The following is a 27,990-nucleotide window of genomic DNA, read 5'->3' as shown; positions in this document are numbered from 1 at the left end:
TGTGTGTGTGTGTGTGTGTGTGTGTGTGTGTGTGTGTGTGTGTGTGTGAATACATCTGTTGGAGGATTGTGAAAGAACTAGGAACTTTGTACTGGAGAAGCCATCGAGTGCTCAGAGCTTGATGTACTATTCTGTGGAGCTTGGAAGCAAAGAGTGCTGAGTGAAATGCAGACAATGAAACCAGAGGGAAACAAAGATTCTTTCAAGGATTTTGACAGAGATCATTAGAAAGATAGTTTGGAGTAAGATCAGCTGGGACTGAAGAAACAGCTATGGTAAACAAGAGACAAACATTGAGGTGAAAACACCAGTGCTTCTTTGGGATGACAAAGAAAATTTGTCATGGGAGTCAGCATATCCGAATCTGTGGGCCAATGCGGCCAAAACTATATCTCAAGCAGGAAGCTGGATTTGGCAACGCGTATGAGTACCGGTATCAGTACCCTGTGGTACTGGTTTTGAAGGCATGAAAACTGAAGAACTGAGGGGTCAGAGACAGAGGCAAAGGCCTGGCATGAAAGGGTTTGAACAAGGTCAGGAGATATATTCGTGAAGTTTCAACCTTAACTACAGTGCAGACCTCAGAGTCCTGGAGACACCAAAGCCAGGGACTGTCTGTCAAGAGCAGCGGCAGTGTGGAGTAGAGCCAGCCTACATCTACAAGGCAATGTATATGTGCTGCAGTTGGCACAGTTACAGAACTGGGACTGCCCAAGCCTTAGGAGTCAGAAGACATACAAGGAGTTCTAGACGCCAGACATGAATGGCATTTGGATTGATGTTATTAGATTTTGGTTTTGCTTTGCTCCTATTGCTCCAGTGACTTGGCTATTCCATTCTGGAATAAGAAGTATTTAAATTCATATTTTTATTTTACAAAAGCCCACAATAAAAGACTGAATTTTTAAGAAGAGTTTGGACACTGCAAGTGTGGGAATTTTTAAAGACTGCAGGACTTTTAAAAGTTGCATCATGTTTTACATTCTATCAACATAAAGTACTTGGTGACCAGTAATGAAAGGTTGTAGCTTAAAGTGGTATATTTGTGTAAGGTTGGGAGGAAGTAGAGTGTACTCTATAGCTCTAGATGCCAGCTTTAACTAGTCTAAGGTCGTCTGCTACAAGAGTCTCAATTGAGAGACTACCCAGATCAGATTGACTACAGATGTATCTTTGTGGACAGGGTGGTGGGGTGGGCTTTCTGAATTGTCAGTTGATGTGGAAAGCCTAAGCCTACTGTGGTGGCACCATTTCCTAAGCAAGTCGAGCTCTACAAGAAAACCAGCTAAGCATAACCTGAGAGAGCAAGCCAGAAACAGCATTTCTCCAGTTCCTCCTCCAAGCCTCTGCTGAGTCCCTGGCCTGACTCTTTAATGACAGACTGCAACCTATAATACAGGTAAAACTATCCTTACTCTGGCTACTTTTTGTCAGAATTTTTTTTTTTCAGAACAACAGAATGAAACTAGAACACACATTTCTCCTTACCCATGATCTATACTATTTAACTTCTGTGCATATGCATCTGCGATAAAGTTTAATTCATAAATTAAACATTGTACTAAACAAGTAATGACAATTATGAAAATTATAAAAGATAGCTTAATTTAATAAACTTACATGACTGAGATTCCTCACTGGTGAAAAACTAAAAGCAAGTATATACTCACTTATAAGATATGATATGATATGACCTATAAGATATGATAAACATAATGAAATCTACACACCTAAAAAAGATAATCAAGAGAGTGGACATGGGGTAAGATTATCAATCCTCGTTTTGAAAGACAGATGGGATGCGCATTGAACATTTGACAGGAGTCTACTGAGCGCATTTGAAAGACTCTAACTAGCAGTGTTTTCAAAGCAAAGACTCATGACCAAACCTTTGGCAGAGTACAGGGAATCATAAGAAAGAAGGGGAGTTAGTCTGATGAGGAAAGGATAGGAGCTCCACAAGGACCAAATATATCTGGGCACGGGGTCTTTTCTGAGACTGACATGCAACCAAGGACCATGTATGAATGTAACCTAGAACCTCTACTCAGATGTAGCCTGTGGTAGCTCAGTAACCAATTGGTTTCCCATAGTGAGGGGAACAAGGACTATTTCTAACAGGAACTCAATGATTGGCTCTTTGGCCTCCCCATCCCCCAAGGGAGGAGCAGTCCTGTTAGGCCACAGAGGAGAGCTTTGCAGCCAGTCCTGAAGATACCTGATAAAACAGGATCAGATGAATGGGGAGGAGGTCCCCCCTATCAGTGGACTTGGCAAGGGGCACGGTGAAGATGAGGGAGGGAGGGAGGGACTGGGAGGGAATGAGGGATCGGGACACAGCTGGGATACAGAGTTAATAAAATGTAACTGATAAGAAAAAAATAAAATTAAAAAAAAAAAGAAAAGAAAATGCATATGTTTCAGTTTGGGGAATTTCAAATAGTTCGTGTACAAATTTCTCGTCCTTCTAGTTCCATAATCCTCCCTCCCTATACCTCTCTCTCAATACACTTATTAATTTGTTTAGTTACTTATCTCTGTGAGCTGCTGTAGCACCCTGTGGTGGAAATCATCCTGTCTTATCTGTTTCCTCTAGATCTTAGAAGTTAAGTCTCAGAAGCGTATTCAAGCTCATCCATTATTTTTCATCAACATTTTACTGATTATATGTGATTATCATTGATCCGTGGACTTGCGTCATTTAATAGCTTTACACTTCATTTAATTGATGCTTTGAAAATATAGAAATTAAATTTGAATTTTGCAGGGAAATGGAGGGAACTAGACAAAAATTATCCCAAGTGAGATATCTCGCATGCAGATCTCGCATGTGGATATTAGCTGTTAAGTTGATTACACTGTTATGAATGTAATATAAATGTCTTATAAGCAGGATATCTGATATGCAACTCCGGTGGGTGAGAATAGCTGGACTAGAGGAAACAAACAGATTTCATTAGGAAGGATGTAGATGTAAGCTTGAAAGGGCTGGAATGGGAAGACCAAATGGGAAGGAGGAAGGAAGAGGAGATTGTGGTGGGGAATATGGGAAGAAACAGCCAAAGTTAAGGGACATTAGAGGGTTAGTTTGTAAACCTAATATAACAGAAATTTCCATATATATATATATATATATATATATATATAATAGAGGCGACCTAGTCACCACTGGCTAGCTCTTGTCATTAAATAAAGTTTCCAGAACTAGGATTGAGTTACATCAAATTTAGTTAGAGGGCATGCACAGGAAGCTCCAAACGATGCAGGCAGTTGTCAACACTATAGGTTGCTCTCTACAAACTGATAGCAAGGCCCCACTGATGAAGACAACTCATTGAACATGGAGAGGTTGAGCTGGTGTCTAAACTTAGTATTCACCCCTACATTCTAATGTCTTTGGAACAGAAAGGTACTCTGCACTTTATCAAAACAGAAACATAAACACCAAGCCAGACATAACCCTTTTATCTACTGCAAATATGCTAAGACAATGGGGTCACAAAGCTCAGGGGTGTAACTAACCAATAACTGATTTGACTTAAAGCCCACTCCACAAAATGGAACCCATACCCAACAATACTTGAGTGAGCAAAAACCAGAAACTAGGTAGCTCAATGACTAGGATAAAACCAAATGCTCCTGGTATAAGAACAAAACCAAACAAAACCCCCAAACAAGCAAACAAACAAAAAACATGTAGTGGTAAAATGACTCCTAACGATATTCTGCTGTATTTGTATACTCAGATCAGTGCATTGTTCAGCCATCATCACAGAAGCTTCCTCTTGCAGCAGATGGGAACAAATATAGAGATTCATTATTATGTAGAGTGAGACCTCGGAATATATAGATCTAAAGCAAATGTCTCCATCAAAGTCCTTCCCTCAGAGCTCAGGGAAATCCACAGAAGAGAAGACAGAAAGAGGGTAAGAGCCAGTGGGGGTGGAGGACACCAAGAAAACAAGGCCCTGAGATTCCTTCTATACGAATAAGTGGGTTTCTGATTCTTATGCCTTATCCTGAGCTCTTTTTCTTCTGTTGGTTTGTCTTTTCTAACCTTGATGTAAAAGTATTTGCTCTATATCATTATATTTTATTTTGTTGAGAATTAAAAAAATAAATAGATTAATGAACAACAACAACAAAACCCTAGCCACTAGGATAAAGGTTAGCAACTGAACCCGCAGAAAAGGGAGAGATGATCCCTGCCCCATCCCTTGCCACCTGCACCGCAGGAGCGCTGGCCCTGACCTTCCCTAGCTACAACACTCAGGAGAGGGGAACATGCACCTTGCCTGGGCAGCACAAACAGAGCTGTCCCTGCGGGAGTGGACACAGGTGAACCGTACGTAAAAGGTCATTTATACTTGCAGGGGAAGGAAAATCAGTTTTCTCCAAGAGACTAATATTGGGTATATCAACCATTTCAGGAAAGGCCTTATCCTCAGGAGTGGTTAACCAACATTTAACATTTAGTTAACTACGCTTTTGTGTATACATTTATTTGGTTACAGTTTGGTGTATGCTTTCAGGGGGTATGTTCTATTTTGTTACTTGCTTTTGTGGATGTCATTGTTGCACTATGTTTTTGTTTGATTTTTGAGAAAACAAAGTTGGGTGGGTATGGAAAAGGACAGGATCTGGAAGGACTTGGGAGAGAGGAATAATATAATCAAAATATATTTAAATTTAAATTTTGTTTTAAATAACAGAAAACATTTTAAAATTGTTTTACGTTTTCTGATATATACTTTACATTTGGAACTTCTAATACTTTCATTTGCAGGTCATATTACACAGTAAATGGAAATACTCATAATTAAATATTTGAATTGCACAAACACAAAAATAGAGTGAATATGAAATGTATCTTGAAATATATATTCTTGAGGAAGTGTGTGGTCAGAAACTATCAGAACGAGGCTCATTGTGGGTGGAGTTAAAAAAGGATTTTCAATTATAGAATTATGAAAAACTAAGTATACGTAAAATATGAATAATCCATGAGTGTGGGAGAGCTGGCCCTGTCCTTGTCTGCAATGCAGTGGCCTGGGAGAGGGAGAGATGACCCCCCCGACTGCATCCCTGACCTCACCGCCTAGGACAGGAGGGAGAGTGGGCCCTGTCCTTCACTGGCTGTAACCCTCAAGAGAGCAGGCCCTGCACTTTGCCCAGGCAGCACAATAGAGCTGGCCGTGCTGGAGTGGACAGAGGTGAACAGGCCCTGAGGTCATAGAGTGGGAGTAATGGCTCTGCCCTTTGCCAGCTGTGGTATTGGCTGAGTTAGCCTGGGCAGTGCTGGAGAGCTCTTCCTGGTGATGCAGAACTGGTAGCTGACCAGCTTAGCTACTACCCAATCCCAGATCCAGGACATTGAGTTGACCCATCTCAACATCTACCCCATACATCTTTCCAGAGCATGTGAAGATCCAAAGATGCAGGATCTCCACGACACAGGGCAATGACAGGGTATCAGAAAGGAGTCCTGGTGAGGATCCACTATTGATAGTGTGGCAGGAACCAGAAGACTTGAACCAGATTCATTGCAGTGAACATTTGCAAGTGAAGAACTACAGAAAAATAAATATAGTGTGGGACACACTGTGATAAGCTGTGACACTTCTGCAATGAGATTTTCTTTTCTTTTGGGAGAGGCAGGTTGCAAGGGTAGAGGGTGGTAAAATGGGACAGGAAGATGAGTGGGATTGGGGTGCATGATGTGAAATTAACAAAGAACCAGTAAAAGTTAAGTTAAAATATGGAGAATTCCAAGGCCTATTACTTGAGTGACAGTCATAACAATTTGGGGAAGTTATCTTGACAGAGAAAAAGACATAAAAATACAAGCACTTAAAAGTTAGCTTTTCATTAAAATTGTTATTTCTGAGACATAATATATAAACATGCTCTATGAGTTTCAAGAGTTCAAAGGGGCTTAAAGGAAAATAACCAGATGATGAAAGGGGTTGGGGAACTCCAATAGTGAGCAGAACATGCAAATTCTTCAGAAGAGAAGAGGTAGATATTTATCTAATTATCAAACCAAGTAAGGTCTTCTTTAACTCAACTGAAGTTTTCTTTTTCTGAGAAAACTTAGATGGGCGATTGATAAATAAAAGTACTTGTTTAATGTTGATTGCCCTCTTTCATAAATAATTCATGGTAAAATGAATGCTAAAATGGTAAAATCCTCCTTAGGTGCAATACAACTCAATTTCCAGGAAGCTAGAACTGGTGTAGAACACTGTAGTTTTATTTCTGTTGCTGTATAAAACACATTGAACAAAAAGTAACAGAGGAGAGGAAAGGGCCAGTCTCGTATACAGTCCCACATTGAGCGCTATTATTTCAGACATGTCAAGGAGGCAGAAACTCTAGAAGCTAGCCCCGTGTCACGTCTGCATCAAGAGTGTCCTTTCTTGCTTGTATGCACAGGGGTCCTAAAACTCTTGAAATTTGCCTGAGTGAGAAGGTAAGAAGAGTATATCTTATTAGTTAAACTAAATCTCATTTAACAGTTATCTGAGTTTACAGAACAAAGTGACTCTTGAAAGGTAGAAGATCGATGTTAGAGGAAGCAATTACAGCTTAAGAAATTTTAAGCTGTCCACCATCTTCTTCCTGTGAAGAGATGATTGATTAAAGCATTAACCATTAGGATTACCTCAATCTCCAGCCTGACTATATAATATGGCTTTTATTGAAAACCCTAAGTAGTAGGGCTTGGAGAACTTGGTGGGAAAAACATCCATGTACAGGGTGGTTGGTACATCCAAACCAATGGGGACAAGAAGTTCATCTTATGGTATTGTGACTGTTTTTTATAAACTAATATTCACTGATAATATTGAGAGCTATCATAGAGCTGCATTACATACTGTTAAATAGACAATATTTGAATCTTATTGTTCTGTGTGCCCAGCGACCTCCCTGAACAGAATTCTGAAAATGAAAATCTCAGTTTGGATTACTGCATAATAAATGCTTATTGTGCTTTGGGGCCTTCAACTCAAATGACTGGGGGATGTGATGAGAGATTATTAAGGAAGCTCTCCTTTTGGTTATTAGTGTGCTACTTGGAAATCAGGTTAAAATGAGCAGATATCTTTCTCTGGATCTCCATCAAGTTCCCCTGGTGATATCTCTCAGTTTTTGCAGACTCACAGTCCATATGCCAACCTCTCACTCAGCTCACAGTCTGTGCCTATTTTGTTTTCTTTAACTAATTCCAGCTATGCCTTTTATTCATTCACACTGTCTTTTTGCTCCTTGAATCATCACATCCACTACTTATGTGTTAGAATTTTATACTGTAATATTTTTTTAAAGCAACAACTCAAGAATTCTATATTGGAATATCTTTTGTGTACCTCTGGATTATCAAGGACTTTTAAACAAGACTGAAGTTGGTGTTCCTAGAATTAGAGATCATTTAGAACTCAAAGCCAGACCCCATTGGATAGGCTGTTTTCATTTAACACATATGAGGGTCATGCTGCCTTGCATCAATGATCTAACCCTGGAAGGGAAAGGTGGGCCTACAGTTTTCCAGTGTAAAAAGAATGATTCTTACTTAACACCAGGAATATCAAATAACTGCCTTGCTGGTAACCATTACCTTCTTTCTTTCCAGTTATCAGATCCTGTACAGGATTCAGTACCTGACTACATTACCTCAAAAGCAATTTACACACAGAATTCTAGGCATAGGTCACCTCAGGTGTGACATTAGGTCATCTAGAAACTGCTATTTACCAGCTTCATCTAGCTCACCAACATCACCAGATTTGTTTTTCTCACTGTTATCACTTATTTTTATACATTAAATTAAAACATTTTCATTCTAATGATGACAAATGATTATTAAAGATGAAAGTTACTCTAGAAAGACAGGAGCATATACCAGCAAAACACATTTCCAAGCAGATGATGGTTAGAATTAATATCTCCAAACAAGGAAACAGGTGCACTGACAGAAGGGCCAGCCAGCAGTTCCTGTAGAAGCTGATGTGCGTTTGCAGCTTCTACTGTCTCATTGTTGGTCTCTTGTTGAGCAGGAGATGGCTGACTGAAGAGAGCACACTGTCAGGTCTTCCAGAAACCTTCAGCACTTTCCAGACCTTGGTTACTGGGACATTTTAGACACCATCTAATCCCTTCCTCCTCAGCAGAAAGCCATGTGTGCCCAAAAACTTTGTAGGTAGAATGGAACATTGAAAGTCAATCTGAGGGACATTCTTAGCTAACATAAGTTCGGAGTTTGACTTAGTGTCTTAGTCAATGTTCCATTGCTGCTAAGAGCCACCATGACCAAAGCAACTCTTATAAAGGAAAATATTTAATCAGAACCTGCTTACAGGTATCATCATGAAGGAAAGCATAGCAGCATGCTGGCAGACAAGGGACTGGAGAGGTAGTTAAGAGTGCTACATATGGATCAGCAGGCAGCAGGAAGAGAGAGCCACACTAGGCCTGACTTGAGCATCTGAACCCTCAAACCCCACCCCCAGTGATACACGTCCTCCAACAAGGTCACACCTACTTTAACAAGGCCACACATCTTAACAATGCCACTCCCTATGAGTTTATGGGAAACCTTTTCATTTCATTAAAACCACCATACTAAGGTTAATATACCTTCACATATAATGATGAAAACCTTAACGGAAACAATTTTACCTAGAACCTTAATTGAATATACCCCTCTTTTAACACAAAGCTATATCCCACTCAAGAAGTCCATCTTCCAATGCTTCCCTTCATTGCTTTTTGTAGATACACTGTAATATTTATAAATGAGTTGTCAAAAAGTTTGCTTAGTTTCATGATCAATATATTGAAGTTTTCTGGAAAACCTATTACAGGGTAAAATACAGCTGAAGTCCTATTTAATTGTATTCTTTGAGCTTTTATGGCACCCACGAATGTGAGAGAATGTATAGGTTAAAAAAAATCAAGATGTGCAGTCTCTCCAATAGCTACTTCTACTGGCATTTCTAATGTGATGAGAACTCTGTCCTTTCAGTACCACACATCTTCATTTATTTCCCATGCCTTGACATACATTTCCTAGTGGTGACATTATTCCAAAGGATGTTCTGGAGAGACCGACATTTTTTGTTATTAATCTCACACTATAATATAGTGTTTGCCTTCCTTTTGTGTTGCAATTGGTGAGTTTTTGCCAATTTTGTTAGAAGATTTTTCATTAACAAAAAAGGATGATTTATGTGTGATAAACTTGGGTATTCTGTATCTAATTTTAATAAAAGATTTTCCAGGTGGGTATCCTATTGGGTATAATCATTTATAACCAGGGAACATGGTAGATGTGGTTGAGGAATGAAAATTATGAGTTTAAAGCTGGTCTGAGCATCATAGCATGATCCTACCCCAAATAAACTAACAAGCCAAACCCCCAAAACAAAAACAAAACAAGTAAAAAAGCAAAATACTTTTTGTTTGTATACTCTGCTTGTCTCTTTCTCCTCCTCTCCCTTTCCTACTTTATTTCATTCTATTACTTATGGTATTTTTTTATTCATTTTTCAAGACAAGGCTTCTCTGTGTGTCCATAACTATTCTGGACCTCAATCTGTAGACCAGACTGGCCTTGAATTCACAGAAATCTGCCTGTCTCTACCTCCCAAGTGCTGGGATTAAAGGCATGTATGATTGATTACCGTCCAGCTTACTTATAATTTTTTTATACACTAAAACATTTCCAGATATCTTCCAAATCTTGGCATTTTATTTCAATGCTCTTTTATTCAAATTAAAAAAAATTCTATATAGACTTTAAGTAGCCTCGGTACTTGGCATCTCAGTGAACTCTTCAGAGTGCCAAATCTGTACCTTAATTATGGGGTCGAAAAAAAACCTAGTGTGGCCCCAACATTCAGTGAACTCACAGCTCAGAAGGGAAGAAGATCAACCACATGCTCAGCAGATTTCTAAGTCCTGGAGTTTCCCTGGTATGACCTTCAGTTAGCAGTCTGTGAGTCAAGATATGTTCAGGTTACTCTCATTTACATAAACAATGCTACAGTGAAGAAATGATAATATTTGGCCAAATTGTTCATTATCTAAACAGAGGAACAATCTCTTACTTATTCATATGTATTTTTCTTGGAAACTAAATGATGTGTTTTTTAATTGAACTAGATCAAACTGAGCTACTATATAATTTTAAGAGATCGAACTATTGCATGATCTCTGAACTTACAATACCTTGTTACCAATTTACTCTACACAACAGAATTCAGTGTCTTAGGTGTTGTCTCTGGTATTTTTGACATCTACCAGGAGGATATCTATTCTCTAAAGTTATATAAACCCTGTATTTTAGCAAATTCTGTTGCAAAGCGTATCAAACATTACATGCACCCGTTTTCTAAAGCAGCAGAGTGAGTTGGTCATGATAGTGCCTTTGTTCACAGCACTTGGATAATAAGAGGAATAATAATAATAATATATAATAATGATAATAATAAGAGCTATAGTTTAAGGCCATCATGAGCTACACAATGGAAACCTATCTCAAAACAAAGTCAAACAAAACAGATATTAACTTGATAAGGATGTTACCCAAGATCATAAGCTGCTGACTAATAGTATGAAGCCAAAACACATGTATACTTTAACTGATTGCAAAATATATGTTTTCCTTTGGAATGATGATACCAGGAAGCATTTAGTGGCTTTTACATCTCAGTCCAGGTCATTTAGCTCAGCACATCTTTTTAGCTCAAAAGGCAAAAATTCAAAGTCTGGGCTTTTGAAAATTATGTGTATTCAAATAAAAATACAATAAATTTGAACCCTTTAGGTATCAATATAGCTATGTAAATTTTAGAATATGTTATATAAAGAATCAATACAGATTTCTGGCAGAATTCTGCCTCCTGTAGGAAAGTGTCCATTCTTAACACAGCTCATTAATTCAGCAACAGCTCTTTGTAAATGTTTCCCCCACTATGCCAAAAATGACAACACAACAAAACAATAATCCTCTGGCAAATGAGAAGAGAATCATTATAATGTCTCAAATGAAAATTAAAATATTCTAAGTACATAAAATCATCTTAGATTTAATTAATAGCTGATCAGTGGCTTAATGTTTGTCCTTCTGGATAATATTTTTATAATTTTTCAACAAATGACTTATCTACCTTTCAAAATAATGCCAAACTGAGATTATTAGAAACTGAGTGATAAGTGGAAGAATCAACTAGAATAAAAAATTAGCTAACTACAGTAATTCTATTTGAAACTAATTCATTTGAGACTGGATCATGTTTTGAGAGAGAGCTGGTTGCCAAATCAAGCCAAACAGAAGCGTGCCATGTGCCTATCAGCTTGAACACCTGAGACATGCGCCTTTCAAAGTTAGGATCCAAGCAGTACAAAGCAGCAAGAATATTATACTGTTGTCTACTACTGAAGGCCCAGTTTCCTAAACTAGATTTTATTTACACGTTCATATATTTATCTATCATTCATCCATTTTAAAACATGTATTGAGCATGCACTACATTGTAAACACTCACTCTGCAGTCCACACCAACCCACACAGAAAATGTTCCCAGCAGAATGTTTCCCTAAGAGCCAAGTAGAAAACATCCCTCTCTCTCTGCTGATGGTGGATAATATGTATCTGTATGAAGGAATACTATTATTCAGTCTTAAAAAACAAAAAACGAACAAACAAAAGCAGCACCAGCAAAGCCACCTGGTGAACCTTGAAAGAAAAAGCAGTGAGAAAAGCTAAACACAGAGCGGGATATGTGATGTGTGTGACCCACTTTATGACTCCATGTATAAGAAATGTCCCGAACAGACAAAGCCACAGACACAAAGCAGATGTGGCTCACTAGAGGGCAAGGAGAGGGTTTGGGGGAGGCTCCTGGGTCTGGGATGTTGTTTTCTGGTGAGGAAATGTACTGGGGTGAAGAGTCCAGTTGGTGACACAACTTGGGGAGCATGGGAGAGCCTGCTGCGTTGTGCCCTAGAAAGCCATTAAAAACTCCAGCTTGAGGCTGGAGAGATGGCTCAGAGGTTAAGAGTACTGGCTGCTTTTTAAGAGGTCATGAGTTCAATTCCCGGGAACCACATGGTGTCCCACAACCACCTATAATGAGATCTGGTGTCCTCTTCTGGAGTACAGATTATAAATAATAAATAAATCTTAAAATTGAAAAACAAAAAACCTCCAGCCTGTTACCATTTCTCTGAGAGCTGTGTCCTTGGACAAGTCCTTGGTGCCTCCTGACCTCAGTCCCTGACTTCTCAAAGGGGCTGTCACTGAGCACCCTGGTCCCAGCACAGACACACCACCATGAGCACATCTCTGCCTTCCTCTTCCTTCACTTCCCTACGAAGTCTCTTAGGGCCTCTCTCTGGTCTCTGCCCTTCACAGTTCCCTCCTCTTGGAGAGACACAGATTTGAACACTTGTTTCTCTCCTACTCCTCTTGTCACTGGCTGGAAGCTGCAGGGTTTGAGAGGAGAATCGGATGATGACATCCCAAATGTTCACTGAGCCGCTGACAGATGCTGCTTAGTTGACATTTGCAGAACTATTCAATTCACTATTACTATTTTACAATTATGTTAAATGTTAAACGTAACGCTGAAAGTTAAATCTACTTCATTACATTTATTTAATTATATCCAAATGCATTAAAAAGAAACTGAAATTCCAGCAGCTGCTAAATTCAAAAGTGTTTATTTTTTCAATTTAAAAAAAATTGTTAATTTCCCATGCTTTTGAGACTCTTCTGATCAGAAAACCTTTGTCAACACCAGCTACTCACATTAAGACAGAATAATGTTTTCTTTTTCTTTTCAGGATGTAGGACTGAAAGGAAAGACTTCAGATCACCACAAATTGTCAAATTCATTAATATATATATATTAAAATTTTATATTAAATGAGAAAAGATTAAACAGCATTTTGTGTTAAATTATCTTGATACACAGTTGTAGACAAGGACAAAGATATAAGAGTTTTACGCTTTGTTTTACGAATAGAAGATTTCTGCTGAGCTGTTGTTACAGAGCCCAGGGTCTGTTCTTCCCTTCCGGGTACCTACCAGTGATAAGTCCTTTCAGTGGCACAGCTCTTCCAGTGATACAGCTCTCTTTATGGGGGGAGGGGGGATAAGGGCTCTATGAACCTTGGGGAAGCAGGCACAAATTTTCAGGTGAGTGTACATCATTGGATGGGCTGAGGTACTGGGAATGCCTCGTTTACATGGAAAGCAATTCCAGGGGCCAGCTGGACCTGTCCGTGTCACCAGGCTAACATGACAACCTCGAGAATGGTGGAGGTAGGGGAAGGGGGAGTCACAAGACTCCATGCATGGGGCATTTAGGCACAGAACAGGGTGGGAGTAATCCTTACTCCTACTGGTATCAAGATTTTCAGGGTTTGGACACATCTAGACTTCACTCTTACTTCAAGCCAGTTCTGCTGGTCGTAAGGTTCTCATGCTGTACACTGAGCTTCCCCCCTCCACACACACGCACTCAATATCAATGCATATTGGATCACAAATTGAAAACTTTCACAGGTACCAACAGTCCACAGTGCTGTGATTAGTGGTTTGTTTCCATTCCATTACACACGTAGTAGCACTTTCTATAAAGCCTGATTTTCTTCATTCCAAATAAAACCCCAGAAATCTAGCAATTGCTGATTCAAGTACTTGTTTATACAGAAATCACACACTTTGTAATTTTTAAGTGAAGTCCATCAAATGAACTGCTGTGGGGAATTAACTGATCAATACTTAATTCACATCACTTAGATGGACTGCAGTATTTCAGATAAGCTTGAGTGGGGCCATACCTCGTGGAGAGTTTTGTTCTTGTTGCTGTTGCTGTTTAACACTAGCTGCATCTTTTAATACGCAGGAAGGCTGTCATTTACAAAGATTCAAAAGCAGAAGTACAAAATTAAAGCCAATATCCTTCCCACCGGATTGCCATTGCATGCAACACTGCATGTGGAATATTCTTACAAAGTTTTAAAAGTGGAGTCCACTCCTCAAAGTCAGGGTTGAAATACCAAGCAGGAGATTCTAATAAATAACTTACTACACAAAACCCGGAGAACAGTCTCTTTTCCTCTGCTCACTAGACCTCATTTTTGTTTATAACAATACTGGCATTTACTCACTCTTCACTTTTGTTAGACAATATGCTTGAAACACAAAAAATTTTTAATTTTTATTTTAGTATTTGTTACAATTTACTCACTTTGTATCTCTATTGTAGTCCCCTCCCTCATCTCCTCACGAACCCACCCTCCCTTAGTCTTCCTCCCCTACCTCCCTCCTCTAGTCCACTAAAAAGGGGGAGTCCTCCTTCCCTGCTATCTGACTTGAGCCTATCAAGTCTCATCAGGACTGCCTGGATTCTCTAGGTAAGGCCACCAAGCCAGGAAGAAGTGTTCATAAAGCAGGCAAACCAGTTCATGTCAGAGACTGCCCCTGATCCCTGTATTAGGGGTCTCACTTGGAGGCTGAGCTGCCTGTGGGCAACATCTGAACAGGGGGGCTAGGTCCTCTCCATGCGTGGTCCCTGTTTGATGCATCAGTCTCTGCAGCACACCCTGGACCCAGATTATTTGACTTTATTGGTTTCTTGGTGAAACCCCTGTCCCCTCCCCAGTCCTTCTATCCCACCTTCTTCCATAAGACTCCCTGAAATCCACCCAAAGTTTGGATATGAGTCTCTGCATATTAGCCATATAATATAGGATAAACATACCAAAATCTATAGAACTAAAGAAGATAAACAACAAAGAGGACCCTAGGGAGGTCCTTAAAATTCGTTCAAAAAGGCAAACAGGATAGACACTGGAAGCAGCGGAAGAAAGGGAACAGGAAGGGAGCCTGCCACAGACATACTCTGAAAGACTCCAGCCAGCAGGGGATTGAAGCAATTTCTTAATAAGCTACTAAAGAACAGGAGGTAAACAATATAAGCTCTTAGAGCCTTTTAAAGATGTTTGTAAAGCTTGCTTGCGACTTTGAATAAGCTTAGCATACAGAATAATATATGTTACATGTACATGATACACGTCTCTGGGTAACATTTTATCTAACACCCATCACACTGCACCTCTACCTACCATATACCAAATAACATCCACATGTCTACATATTTAATCACATCATTTTAATGCCACTTATCCAGTCCATTCATCTTTATTTCCTGATGAATTGAAGAGATGTGAAACACATTGTGATGTTGTTTTCTTAGCTTCATGTGAGTCACAGAGGTATGTGAACTTTGTGTTCTTGTCAAGGGAGTGGTCGTTACAAAGACGAGACTGTAAATGTACATTTTCATTGCTTTTTTTTATAGACACCAAATATTGACTAAGTGTTAACACTAGTTCCACCCCTGGTATCCAACAAAGCATTTTTTTTTCTTTTCCAATTTTTGAGTGAACTTCAGAATACTATTTGCCAGCTGCCCATGCTTTATGAAACCATACGCACCTTCTTTTTTATCTTCTGAAGTAATCTTTACTTTCGTGTCTGTTATATCTTTGAATGAGGCCAGAAAAAGGACCACATCTCCTTTCTCATTCTTTATAGGAACAATATCCAATAAGCACCAAAACGGAGACCCTGCAAAGATTATAAAAATACAAGTCAGCCTCTTATATCAGCTATAAAAGCCCAATTGTTAACCAAAACACAATCCTTCCTGTTTTCATCTATGCTACATCTTCCACCATCAGAATGCCAGCACTTAGATCATGAATATCAAGCCTATGCTCATAGCTTTTGGATCCAAAAATAAATGCTTTCTTGAAGATAAGCAAGATTTAGGACAGACATAGTTGCATATGCTGAACATTTCTGCTTGTGTCACTTGATCCACACTTTTATTGATCTTGGTGTCAAAACATCTCTGTTTGTGAGAGGTCACTTTGCTGTTCCCAAGTGCATGGTGGCTCTTTAGTGAAGACTATTGTTTGGCGTGAGTTTACTAGTCAATTTAAAACCAATGGTTGCCCACTAGGAAGGCTAACATTAAAAAAAGAAAGAAAGAAAAGAAAAGAAAAGAAAAGAAAAGAAAAGAAAAGAAAAGACAAGACAAGACAAGACCAACCTGGATGATGACACATAATGGGATGGTTTTAAGTTAATAACACCAATACTGTTACTTAAACAATTCTTTTTTTTTTTCTGTATTAATTACACTTTATTCACTTTGTATCCCCCTTGTGGTTCTTTAATGTTAGGGAGATTTATATATAATACAGCATTATACATCACTGTGAGTGGCTTCTTTATAGTGTGTGAATTTTTCAGATTAGCCAGATACAAGTGAGTAGAGTAAATAAATTCACTTATAGTAAGAAAGTATTAATAATAATAACAAAACTAATTTATGAGTGTGGTGGTTTGAATAGGAATGGCCCCATCAGCCCACAGTAGAATGCCCACAATTTAGTGCTTGATCTTCATAGTGCAGCACTATTTGAGAGAAAAATTAAAGAGGTCTTTGCCACTGAGGTGGGCTTTGAGATTTCAAAAGCCCACACTAGGCACAGCGATGCAATCTAGGAGTAAATATGTAGCTCTCAGCTACTGCTCCAGGAACAGCTGCCTGCATGCTGCCACACCCCTCTGCATGAAGATAATGGATGACCTCTGAAACGGCATCGAGCCCCAAGTGAAATGCTCTCTGTAGTAGTAGTTGCCTTGATCGTGTCTCTTTACAGCAGTGGAACAGTAAGACAATGGGGTTAAAGGTTGAATTAGTTGATATCTTTAAGGGAAGAGTGACTAAAGAGCTTACAGCATGGGGGCTCTCACATTCTGATTAAGTTTTATTTCATGATCTTTATACTGTTTATATTTCACATATTTTATATCTAATATATCTTAAAAAGCAATGCTGTGGTTTGATGTGAACTGTTCCCACGGGCTCATGTGTCTAAACACTTAGTGTCCAGCCTATGGTGCCCTTTGGGCAGGTTATAGAATCTGTAGGAGATAAAGTCTTGCTGGAAGAAGAAACACTCAGGTTTGATGTTGAGGTTTTGTAGCCGGACTTTTGGCTGTGTTGTGTGTCCCTTTTTCCACCACTTTTCTCCACCCTTATTAGCCCTATAACACCAAACAAGAGAGAAAAAAAGAACAGAGAGAAAAGAGAGTATTGTTATCATTAGACTAGTTCCTGCTGGTTAGAGGTGTCAAGTTCCTTGGGGAAAGTTTAACCGTTGCTACAGGACATTTCATTTCTTCGTCTCATTTCTTTGTGCACAACTACTCGACAAACTGCAACAAACTGTAACCAACAGCACCCAGTGACCAACCCGCCAGCACAGCAACCCAGCCTCTCCAGCCCTAGCATTTACATATATTATAAATATAATATATAATATACATTATATTATGATATTCTCTTAAAAGTTCCCAGAATTCCAAAGGTCACACATTTGCAGAAAATATCTGCAGCTGGCAAACCCACATCCCTGTTAGAACAGGAGAAAAATCATAGTCAACTGCTGTGAAGCAGCCTCTTATTCCCACACCTGGAGTTAAAATAAAAACATCATCTTATAATATTTCTATGCTTTTAAAAGAAATCAAAATTACAGAATTCTCACTTCCAAGGTTTGACTCTATTTCTTGTCTTTTTTATCTCCTTCTCTATACAACCCTTCCCAGAGGCCCCCCCACACACACGCACTCTTACTTGCATTCTCCAAGTCCTATCAATGTGAGGATGAAATGTGATTTCTCTGCCTACTGGCTACCAGGCAAGCCCCTACACTCTTGTAAGACTAAATAAATCCTGGCTGACCAAAGTGTCCCCCCCTTCACCTAGGAAATTCTACTACAGCAACATAAAAGTGATTAATACAAATAATAATTAAATTCAATTCTACTTTGGGAGTAAAAGGACCCTATCATAAAGATTCACATTCAATTGATTTTGCAGAATCCTTATATTCTTAAACATTTTTATTGATTTTAACATAGGTATTTATATTTTTTCCTATACTAACTTTTTCACTAAGCAAACTAGAATACCACCATTTCAAGTTGAGAGTCTTTTTATCAAAGTTGTAGCTACAGTAGAAACACAAAAGCTCTCATGTCATAGCCTGAGATCCTACAGAAATAGTGTCAGGGGCTGGAGAGATGACTCAGGAGCTCAGATGGTTTCCTGCTCTTGTAGTGTTCAGGAGTTTGGCTCTCAGAATCTATGTTGGATGCCTCATGACCAACCAGCACTCCAATTCCAAGGTAGCTAATTTTCTCTTCTGGCCTTTGGGACATGTAAACACACGTGCACATACATGAATACACATAAATAAAAGTAGTCTTTTTAAAAGAAAGTAATACTGGATGTGGAGGAAGATATGAATCTGACAGCTGGCTCCTTTTTTAATGCACCTTTCTGCCAATTACCTTGTAAAAATGTCACACATGATGACGGAGCCTGCAAATTATCCTGGAAGTCTCATTTATGAAGGCACACAGACAAACACTATTACTATCTCCATGGAAACTTTGTACAACTGCAACTATGGGATCTGGAAAGAGCCAATGCTCAAAATGAGGTGAAAGCAAAAAAAAAAAAAAAAAAAGAAAAGAAAAAAGAAAAAGAAAAAGAAAAAGAAAAGAAAATAGTTGTTAATTGGCAACTTCTCTCTAGTAAGCTCTCCACGAACAGCCGTAATTTTTGTATTATGCTCTTGGAAAGAATTGAGGCTACTTTGAAATTTGTCTTTAAATTACAACACATGATCTTTGACATCTTTCAAATCCAGTAATAAGCTTTGTGTGCCTAAAAAATGAAAAAAACAAAGTATATTCCAACTGTTTCTTCTAGGAGACAAAGAGTGTCAAAGCTACAAAGCTACACTCTTGACACTTAATCTACCCTCTTCTCCTTTATTTTTGTTCTTGTCTACATCTCTCTGTCACACTCACTGCAATACCTCTATGATAGTGTCTTCAAACCCTTACAGCTCCTGTAATACAAGTCTCTTCCAGGATATGGATTTACCTCCTCTACTTGAAGAAAAATGGAGAATGAGGAACTTCTTCCCAGCAAGAGTGTCCCAGGCCCAGACTCATAAACTCTCATAGGCCAATGGTAGGAGTGACTAACTTGCTCAGTCTTAAATTCAGAGATGCAAGGGATTCTTAAGAAGAAGGTTAGAGAGCAAAAATCTGTGTCAATTTTTATTCTGGCTGTATATAGCAACAGTAATTACCATGTAGGTCGGAAGTGCCAAAATAAACAAGGCTCTCCCAGGATTTCAGTTAATAATACCTTTAATTTCCAAGGATAAATACAATTGATGGAGAAAAGTAGAGTTCATACCTTCTATGGCAAAATGTGCTTTAGAATTGAATAAATAGCTACCTTGGGGAACAAGGGTGTGAAAAGGGTGACTTGTTACAAGTAACTCATTGTGTGTTTTCAGTATACTCCAGTCCTAGTTCAAATACAGATTTCCTTTACACGCTCTGGACTTTAATATTTTGTCCTTGATGGTGAGGTTCTGGAAATGGTAAGGTGTGGGAATGGTTAGAAGAGGTGGGTCACTGAGAGTGGTCCTTTGATGGTTACGTATGGTCTCTTTACTTCTGGTCCGGATGAGATGGCTAGCATGTCTCACATGCTCTACCCAGCATGATGTTCTACCCTACCACAAGCCTAAAAGCTTTTCTCTACTGAGGCTGAATTAGTCAAATTTTCTGTCCCATTCAGGCAAATATATACTCCAGAAGATAATATTTGACAAAAGCAAAAAATAAGGATAAACTAATAACCATATAACCATGGTTTAATTATATAATCCACACAGGTACAGATGTAAGGGCCATATGAACAACAAGGGTCTTGTTCACTTTGATCTATACTGTCATGATGGAGAATATTTTAGTTGCTCGATATACCACAATACCTCAGAGTAGGATATGGACAATGCGTAATCCTCTGTCTCTATTTTAAGTAACATCTTGAACCGAATTTAATAGTGACTATGTGTTTTGTTTATGGTTATACCTATATATAATCTGAGCGCTAACATCAGCATCACATCCTATACAATAAAAGAACATCTAGGGGTACAACCACCCCTAATACCAAACTGTACTACAGAGCAATAATAATAAAAACCACATGGTATTGTCATAAAAACAGACACTTTTATCAGTGGAATAAAATCAAAGAAGCCAGAAATACACAATGGGGAAAAAAGAAAGCATCTTCAATAAACAGTACTGGTCTAACTGGATTTCAGCATGTAGAGGATGCAAATAAGTCCATATTTATTACTCTGCATGAAACCCAAGTCCAAGTGGATCAAGACCTTGACACAGAACCAGATACACAGAGCTTGAAGGAAGAGAAAGTGGGAAATAGTCTTGAGTGCATTGGCACAGAAGACAGCTTCCTGAACAGAACACTGATAGCGCAGGCAGGATGAAGGATGATTAATAAAGAGGACCTCATGAAACTGAGAATCTTCTGTAAAGCAATAGGACAAAACTGCACCCCACGGAATGGGAAAAGATCCTTTACCAATGCCACATCTGACAGAGGGATAATATCCAAATTATATAAAAATTCAAGAAACTAGACATCAACAAATTAAATAATCTAATTAAAAATGGGATCTAAATGTAACTAAACAGAAATTTCTCAACAGAGTAATCTCTAATGGCTGAGAAACACTTAAATGTTCAATATCCTTTGCCATCAAGGAAATGCAAATCAAAACAATTTTAAGGTTCCATCTTACTTACACCTGTCAGAATGGCTAAAATCAAAACCACCAGCACATGCTGAGGAAGATGGAGTAGCGGCAACTCTCCTCCACTGCTGGTAGAAGGGCAAACTTGTACAGTCATTTGGGAAATCAATATGATAGTTTCTCAGCAAACTGGGAATCAAGCTACTTCAAGACTCAGCTACACCACTTCTGGGCACATACTCAAAGGATGCTCCATCCAGCCACAAGGACGCTTGCTCAACTATGTTTACAGCAGGATTGTTCATAATAACCAGAAACTGGAAACACCCTACATGTCCCTCAAACAAAGAATGAATAAAAGAAAAACGTGATACACTTAGACAATGGAGCATTACTCAGCTGCTATTTAAAAAAATGATGTGAAATTTATTGGCAATAAATGGAACAAGAAAAAAATTATCCTGAGTGAGGTAGCCCAGACTCAGAAAAACAAACATAATGTGTACTCACTTATAAATGGGTATTAGTTATAAAGTGAAGGATAATCATAATACAATACCCAGACCCAGAGAGGATAAGTAACAAGGAAGGATTAAGGAGGGACAAAAGGATCTAACTGGGAAGGGGTAATAGAATAGATTTCAGAGGTATATTTCAGACAGGTAGGGAAGGGAATAGGAGGTATCAAGTTGGAGTGTTGGAGGGAGAGAATACTGGAAGAGAAAATTAGAATTGGGGAACTTTTCAGGAATGAGGCAGAAACAATACAATGAGAACTCCATTGAGTTTACACAGGTGACTCTAGCAAATGCTTTTAGTAATGGGGGAACATGGAGACTTAAGTGGTCATGCTCTGCAACCATGGAAGGCTTCAAGAAGAAGGACTGGGACACCAACCCAGCCACAAAACCTTCCATCTACAGTTTGTCATGCCTACTGGATGAGCTGAGTCCAGAGCCTAGCATAATCATCATCGGAAAGAACAGAGAAACTTCATCCAGCAACTGATGGGAGCAGATTCAGAGTCCCACAGCCAAATATTAGGCAGAGCTCCAGAAGTCCTGTGGTGTAGGGAGATGGGGGATTGAGTTGGTCAGAGGAATCAGGGACACCAGAAGAATAAGGCCCATAGAATCAACTGACCAGGACCGAAATGGGCTCACAGAGCTTAGTGAGCCTGTATGGCTCCGAACTGGGCTTGCAGCTTTGGAGTGTAGCAACCTAAGCAGAAGAGCGGGGAAGACCAGCAGTGGAGCATCCCCTGCCTAACCCCACCTCCCTGTGTGCTTCTGCTTCCTTCACTCTGGGAAGAGTTAGAAATGCTGCTGTGCTTACAAAGGCCGTTGTCCATAGGAAATGCAGCAGCAACCCCTGAACTCCTAAGAATGGAGTGACAGAGAGAAGGAAGCTCCAGTCTATACTGGAGCTATGGCCCTGTCTTCTCGGTGATGATCTGGAGAAAAGTTCAGATGTTACTGATAGTCATACATAAACAGAAAATGCCTTAAGATTTTGGTTTTGCAACTGAGAAGAAGAAACTAAAATGGACTCACTCCCTTAATACTTGAATTTAATGAAACAATTTAAAATTTCATCAAACTTTTAGGTCCTCTGAGTAAGAATTTGACTTAAATAAATATTTGAAGATTAAGCTAATTCTCTACACAAAGTTTTGGTTGGAGGAATCTATGGTTTTATCAGAATAATGTTAGTAACTATTGATGCCAATAAACAGACATAATGCTTGCACAAATGCAGCATGGAAAACAGAGGCTGGGATTCTTCAGGATCCCCCCAAAAATATTTGAAAATTACATTCATTGGACATTATTCATCAGATATTTGTTGACTGTTTCCCAAGGCAAACACTATTCTAGGTCTTTGGGTAGGTTAATTAACAGAAGAGAATATATTCTTGCTGCAATCTCTGAAAAAAACTGACATTCTACTTTAGAGAGAAGAATAAGAAATTACTAATGTGATTTATAAGTGTCTTGGGGTTTCTATTGCTGTGAAGAGACACCATGACCATAGCAACTCTTATAAAGAAAAACATTTAACTGGGGCTGGCTTAGAGTTTCAGAAGTTTAGTCCATTATCATCATGGTCAGAAGCATGGCCACATGTCAGTTTCTTCTCCAGACATTGTGCTGGAGAAAGAGCAGAGAGTTCTACATCTTGATCAGCAGTCAGCAGAAGGAGACTAGCACTGGCCACACTAGGACTAGCTTGAACATATAAGACCTTAAAGCCCACCTCCACAGTGACAAACTTCTCCAACAAGGCCACACCTCCTAACAGTGCCTCTCCAAATGGCCAAGCATTCACACAAATGAGCATATGGGGACATTCCTATTCAAACCACAAAAATAAGAAAATTATAGAGTTTTTCAGAAGGTCCTAATGCTGTAGCAGAAAGAATAAGGCAAAGCGAGACACATGATGTTTGAGAGTATGTAGAAATGTGTAATAATTTTTTCTGTGTGGTTATATGTTTGTGTGTGTGTGTTATGTGTGGTGTTTGTGCATGTATGGTACATGAACATGAGTGCTTGGGTGTAGAAACCCAAGTAGGACATCAGATGTCTGTCTATATCATTCTGTCTTGTTGCGGTGAAAGAAGGTCTCTCACTGGCTAATCATTTTCAGCCTGGCAGGCTGACCAGCAAGCCCTCAGCATCCATCTGTCATCAATCATCAATGCCACTTACAAGAATATTTAGCCATGTCCAGCTTTTGCTAGGGGAGGGACTGGAGTTTCAATCTTAGGTTCCCATATCTTTAGAACAATCACCCATATCCATGAATATATTCTACCAGCCCCTGTCACTAATTCTCATAGACGTGTTCACAAACATGCTACTTAGTATTGTTTTACATATCAATCACTGCTGTGCCGTTTTGGGTCCTCTCAGAAGCAAGCCATGTGAAGACTGGGGTGTAGTTTTGAAGTCAAGTAAGAAAAAAGAAGAAAAACTAGATGAAAGTGTCATTCGTTACAAGGCATTTCTCTGATGTTGGTCAGACCCATCAAGAGAACTGTAGCTGTGTTGCACAATCCTGCCCTAGCATCCCTACTTTACTCTCTTATGTTAATGCCAGGAACAGGCCATGGGAAGCTTGGTCTCTGTGCCAATACAACTGTGTGTTCTGGAGCATAACACCTGAACTGTCATCCAACTACTATCCTACAAAGTTAGTTTCCTGCCTGCCAGTTAGTATAGTCAACACCTCAAATTTTTGTCAAACTATCATCCATGTCCTACCTTCTTGCATGGTACCTCTAAATGTCATTAGGAACCTGACTTCCTCCACATACACAGCCTTTATAGAAAAACCTGGAAACCTGGGAGAACCTGTAGGTAGATGCAAAGCATCTAGTTCAGTCTTTCTCCTCCCAAATGCTAGCAGTGGAAATTTTAAGTTCCTTTAACTCTGAATGCTACAGGGAACCTCCATGCTGTTTCGGCTGCCTATTCCTCACAGCAGCTGACCTCTTTTTTACTTTTCATTATTTCCTCATTTCTATAGGTTTTGCCATATAATTAATATATTAGTATTCTGTATGTAATATCAGAAGCAATTTATATTGCTTACAAAGACCCCTAGTTAAAAGTGACCTGGTCAGAAGAGGGGAGTCGGATAAGGAAGTAATGCAAGTATCCAGGCCCTGGGCTCTGTTTACTTGCTAAGTGTTCTCCAGCGTTAGTGTTACAACTATCACAGCACACCTACATGTCGGTTAAAAAGCCATCAAGTATCAGACAGCTATAGAAAGTAAGCTGAATTTTGATAACGAAAAGAATCCATTGAGCACAATTCTTGGTCTGTATTAGTATTTTTGAAAGTCAGTGGCAGTATAGGCTCAGTATTGGCTGTGTTATCAGCTCTATCTTGAAATATTTGTGACTGTGTTTTCTTCTTTTTAGTGAAGGAAATATAGGTCACACAAACATACCAGAGAACATCGAATTTGTCAATACTTAATCTCATTTGGAGTTAGAAGAGACCTTAGAGGTAAAGAAATGGGACACTGAGTGGTTTATTAAGTCAGCCATGGTCAAAATGCTTGTCATTGTAAAAGATGAGACTGGGCCTCAAATCATGACCTTCAAAGTCATGGATACTTTAAAAGGTCAGTGAGTTTCTTTGTACACTAAAAACTGAATAATTGCCAAAGCAATGAACAATCGACTTCTGATACCTTAAAAGGAAAATTATAGCTTTGTCTAATATGTATGTATATATATATATATTAGTTATATATATAAATATATATATTAGTTTTCTCTAACATATATATACATATATATATATGTATATATATATAATAAACTACAACATATGAGATCTAACACTTCATTAGAATCTGTGCTTTAAAGCTTGGGCAATACCGTATAGGAGAGACAGAAAGCAAGTACTATGTAAGAAGCATAGACGTCTGATGAAAATTGGAAACAAGGAAGTAAACATTAAAATGAAGTGGGTAAGAATCACATGGTAATTCTCTATAATATATGGCTACCATTTTAGGTGACATTTAGAAGATCCAAGAATATGCTTACAGCAAACATACTGAACAGTTGCTCCATTATACAAACTCAACTCCTGGAATACCAGGGAATGCCTCACCAGATTGCCCTGAGTCACAATTTGGCATGCAGCTAAGGGAGAACAGCCGGGTGCCTTCCACAATTTCCATCCTCTCTTAAAACACAGCACACACTTGACTAGAACTGGAGGCCAAACCCAGTGTCCTGAAAAGCTTTGTTCTATCCACGGTACTCTGATAACCTCCCCTTCACATTTATTATCTGTGGCCGGACTTTTGGCTACTTTGTGAATTTCTTTTTCTACCGCCCTTCTTCACCCTTATTCCACCATTCCAACTCTCCCAACACTAGGTAGGAGAGAAGTAGGTATAAAATAAATGCTCAGTCTCTGTCTGCTAACCTAGGCCTAGTCCTGGAAGCTCCTAACCTACGTACAATCCAATGATCTAATGTAAGCCTGGAATGTTTTCAGCCTCTGATACTTACTGCTTAATAAGCTCATCCTTTCTTGTTTTTACTGACCTCTGTGCTGGCTGGTTCAGCTCAGATGTCCTGGCTCAAACACCTTTCCCAGCTGACTTATTCAATCCAGCTGTTCTCTCTGCCTCTGTATCTCTCTGCTTGGCCTCCAGCAATCTTTTCAGTCTGGTTTCTTTCTCCTCATTCTCTGTGTTGCTCCCTTAAGCAGCTTCCCTTTCTTCTCTCTTCTCCTGGGCAGATTCTATTTTGTCAATTACTCTCTGATTTGCCACTTTCTTTTTCTGCCACTCAATTAAACATCACTTTATTTTTAAATTTTTATTTATTTTTTTTAATTAATTACAGTTTATTCACTTTGTATCCCAGCTGTAGCCCCCTCCTTTGTCCCCTCCCAAACCCACCCTCTCTCCCTCATCTCCTCCCATGCCCCTCTTCAAGTCCACTGATAGGGGAGGTCCTCCCTCTAACCCTAGCCTATCAGGTGTCATTAGGACTGGAAGCATTGTCTTCTTCTGTGGCTTAATAAGGCTGCTCCCCGCCCTCAGGGATGGGTGATCAAAGAGCCAGCCACTGAGTTCATGTCAGAGACAGTCCCTGTTTCCATCACTAGGGAACCCACTTGGAGTCTGAGCTGCCATGGTCTACATCTGTGCAAGGGTTCTAGGTTATCTCCATGCATGGTCCTTGGTTGGAGTATCAGTCTCAGAAAAGACCCCTTTGCCTAGATTTTATGGTTTTGTCACTTTCAAACATGGGTGCTTCCTTCTGCAAATTAACTTTACCTTAATTGTTTAAGATTAAAAGACTGGATCTGAGCTTTATTTTCCCTGAAACTTGCTCTATACCAGGCTGGCCTTGAACTCAGATCTTCTTGTTTCTGTCTTCTGGATTAAAGGCATGTTTGTATTCCAGTAAGATCACACAGACCTAGAAGGTCTTTGGATGTGATCTCTTCCCTGAGCAGCCATGTTCTGAAATAAAATTCTTTTACAACTTCCTCCTTTCCATTTAAGCTAAAAATTGTACACAGGTTAATTTTTGCAATAGAAACAATTATCAGTCCCACAAACTTAACATTTCAGTGTCCTTATGAATATCCATTCAGCCATTGATGCGATGATCCTCCATAACTGCAGTCCTGGTCATCTGTTCTTCAGCAACAGCCCATTTCAACATCAAGATTTTCAAGTCTGCCAGTCTAATGAACTATCTGTCCATCTTCCAATGGTTTGCTAAGCTGTCTCCATGCAGGAGGATCTGCTTTCTGTGTTGTCTGCATTGCTGTCTTTCTGCATTTCTTCCGTTAGTCTTGCCTTTGATTTGGAAGCCTCTCCTATTTGGATCAGATCTTTACTAATTTTGATGCAAGCCACAGTCTTTTATCACCTATGAAATTATAGAAAAACCTCTTCTTCAACATAACATATTCCCTGAGGTTCATTCTGATGTTAAAATATCTTAAAAGTGTTCAGGTTGATCTAATTCAGTAGTTTTTTCCCCATCATCCAGTCTCTTTCATCTAATCTTATTTCCCCTTTCTGTTTATCAAGGCATAATTAGATCTTTATGACTCCACATATAAATTAGACAGGCACCCTCATTCCATGTCATGTGTCATGAGAGTGAGATGGCTCCATTCCAGTGAGCCAGACTTCTTACCCATTATTGTGGGCTATCTACCTTGATCCTCAATTTCATTTGGTACCATAGGTTCACAATTAAGCATTTTCTGTTCTCTTAGTTCCTTTGTCTCTTGTCTCTCAAGCCTTTATATTATTGTAGCCATTTTTTCTTGTTGTACAGCTAGTTTTTAATCTTTTTTTGAGAGGAAAATATAAAGATTGCAATCGACAGTAGTGAGGGGTTAATTTGGGTGGTCATAATTGCAATGAACACTGCAATGGCTTTTTCAAATAAAGTTTCTATCCTTTCAATGCCCACCCATGTTCTCAAGGGATCTGAAATGAAGTTTCCTATTTTTAATGCAGGAAAAGGCTGTCTATATAATTATAATTGTCTTTTGGGGGTGGCTAACTATGATTTGCTGTCTCAGAGGCTCCTGAATTATTCCTTGCTCTGGGCTCAAGAATCCTATTGCTCTGAGGTCTCTGGAGTCTCTCTGGCATCCAGCCAAACTTGATTCCTCTGGAGACAAACCCAGGCAAATTTCTCCTCTGTGGCTTTCTGTCAGATATCTCTTGTCCTCTGAAAC

At 39.1% G+C, this 27,990-nt stretch overlaps 1 protein-coding gene across 1 annotated transcript in view; it reads right to left on the bottom strand.

The window, feature by feature from the left end:
* The window catches only part of Kcnh8 (potassium voltage-gated channel subfamily H member 8), a 427,312-nt gene that overhangs the window by 227,295 nt on the left and 172,027 nt on the right, over positions 1-27,990 (bottom strand). The window contains exon 3 of the mRNA XM_055614910.1: positions 15,512-15,643. Coding sequence (XP_055470885.1) covers positions 15,512-15,643 — 132 coding nt within the window. The remainder of the gene's footprint in view (positions 1-15,511; positions 15,644-27,990) is intronic.

Source organism: Psammomys obesus, unplaced genomic scaffold, assembly GCF_907164565.1.
Source record: "Psammomys obesus unplaced genomic scaffold, mPsaObe1.curated_primary_1811, whole genome shotgun sequence".
In the NCBI taxonomy this organism is placed as follows: Eukaryota; Metazoa; Chordata; class Mammalia; order Rodentia; family Muridae; genus Psammomys; species Psammomys obesus.
The sequence above is the reverse complement of the archived record's forward strand: the minus strand, read 5'-3'. Positions and strand labels throughout refer to the sequence as shown.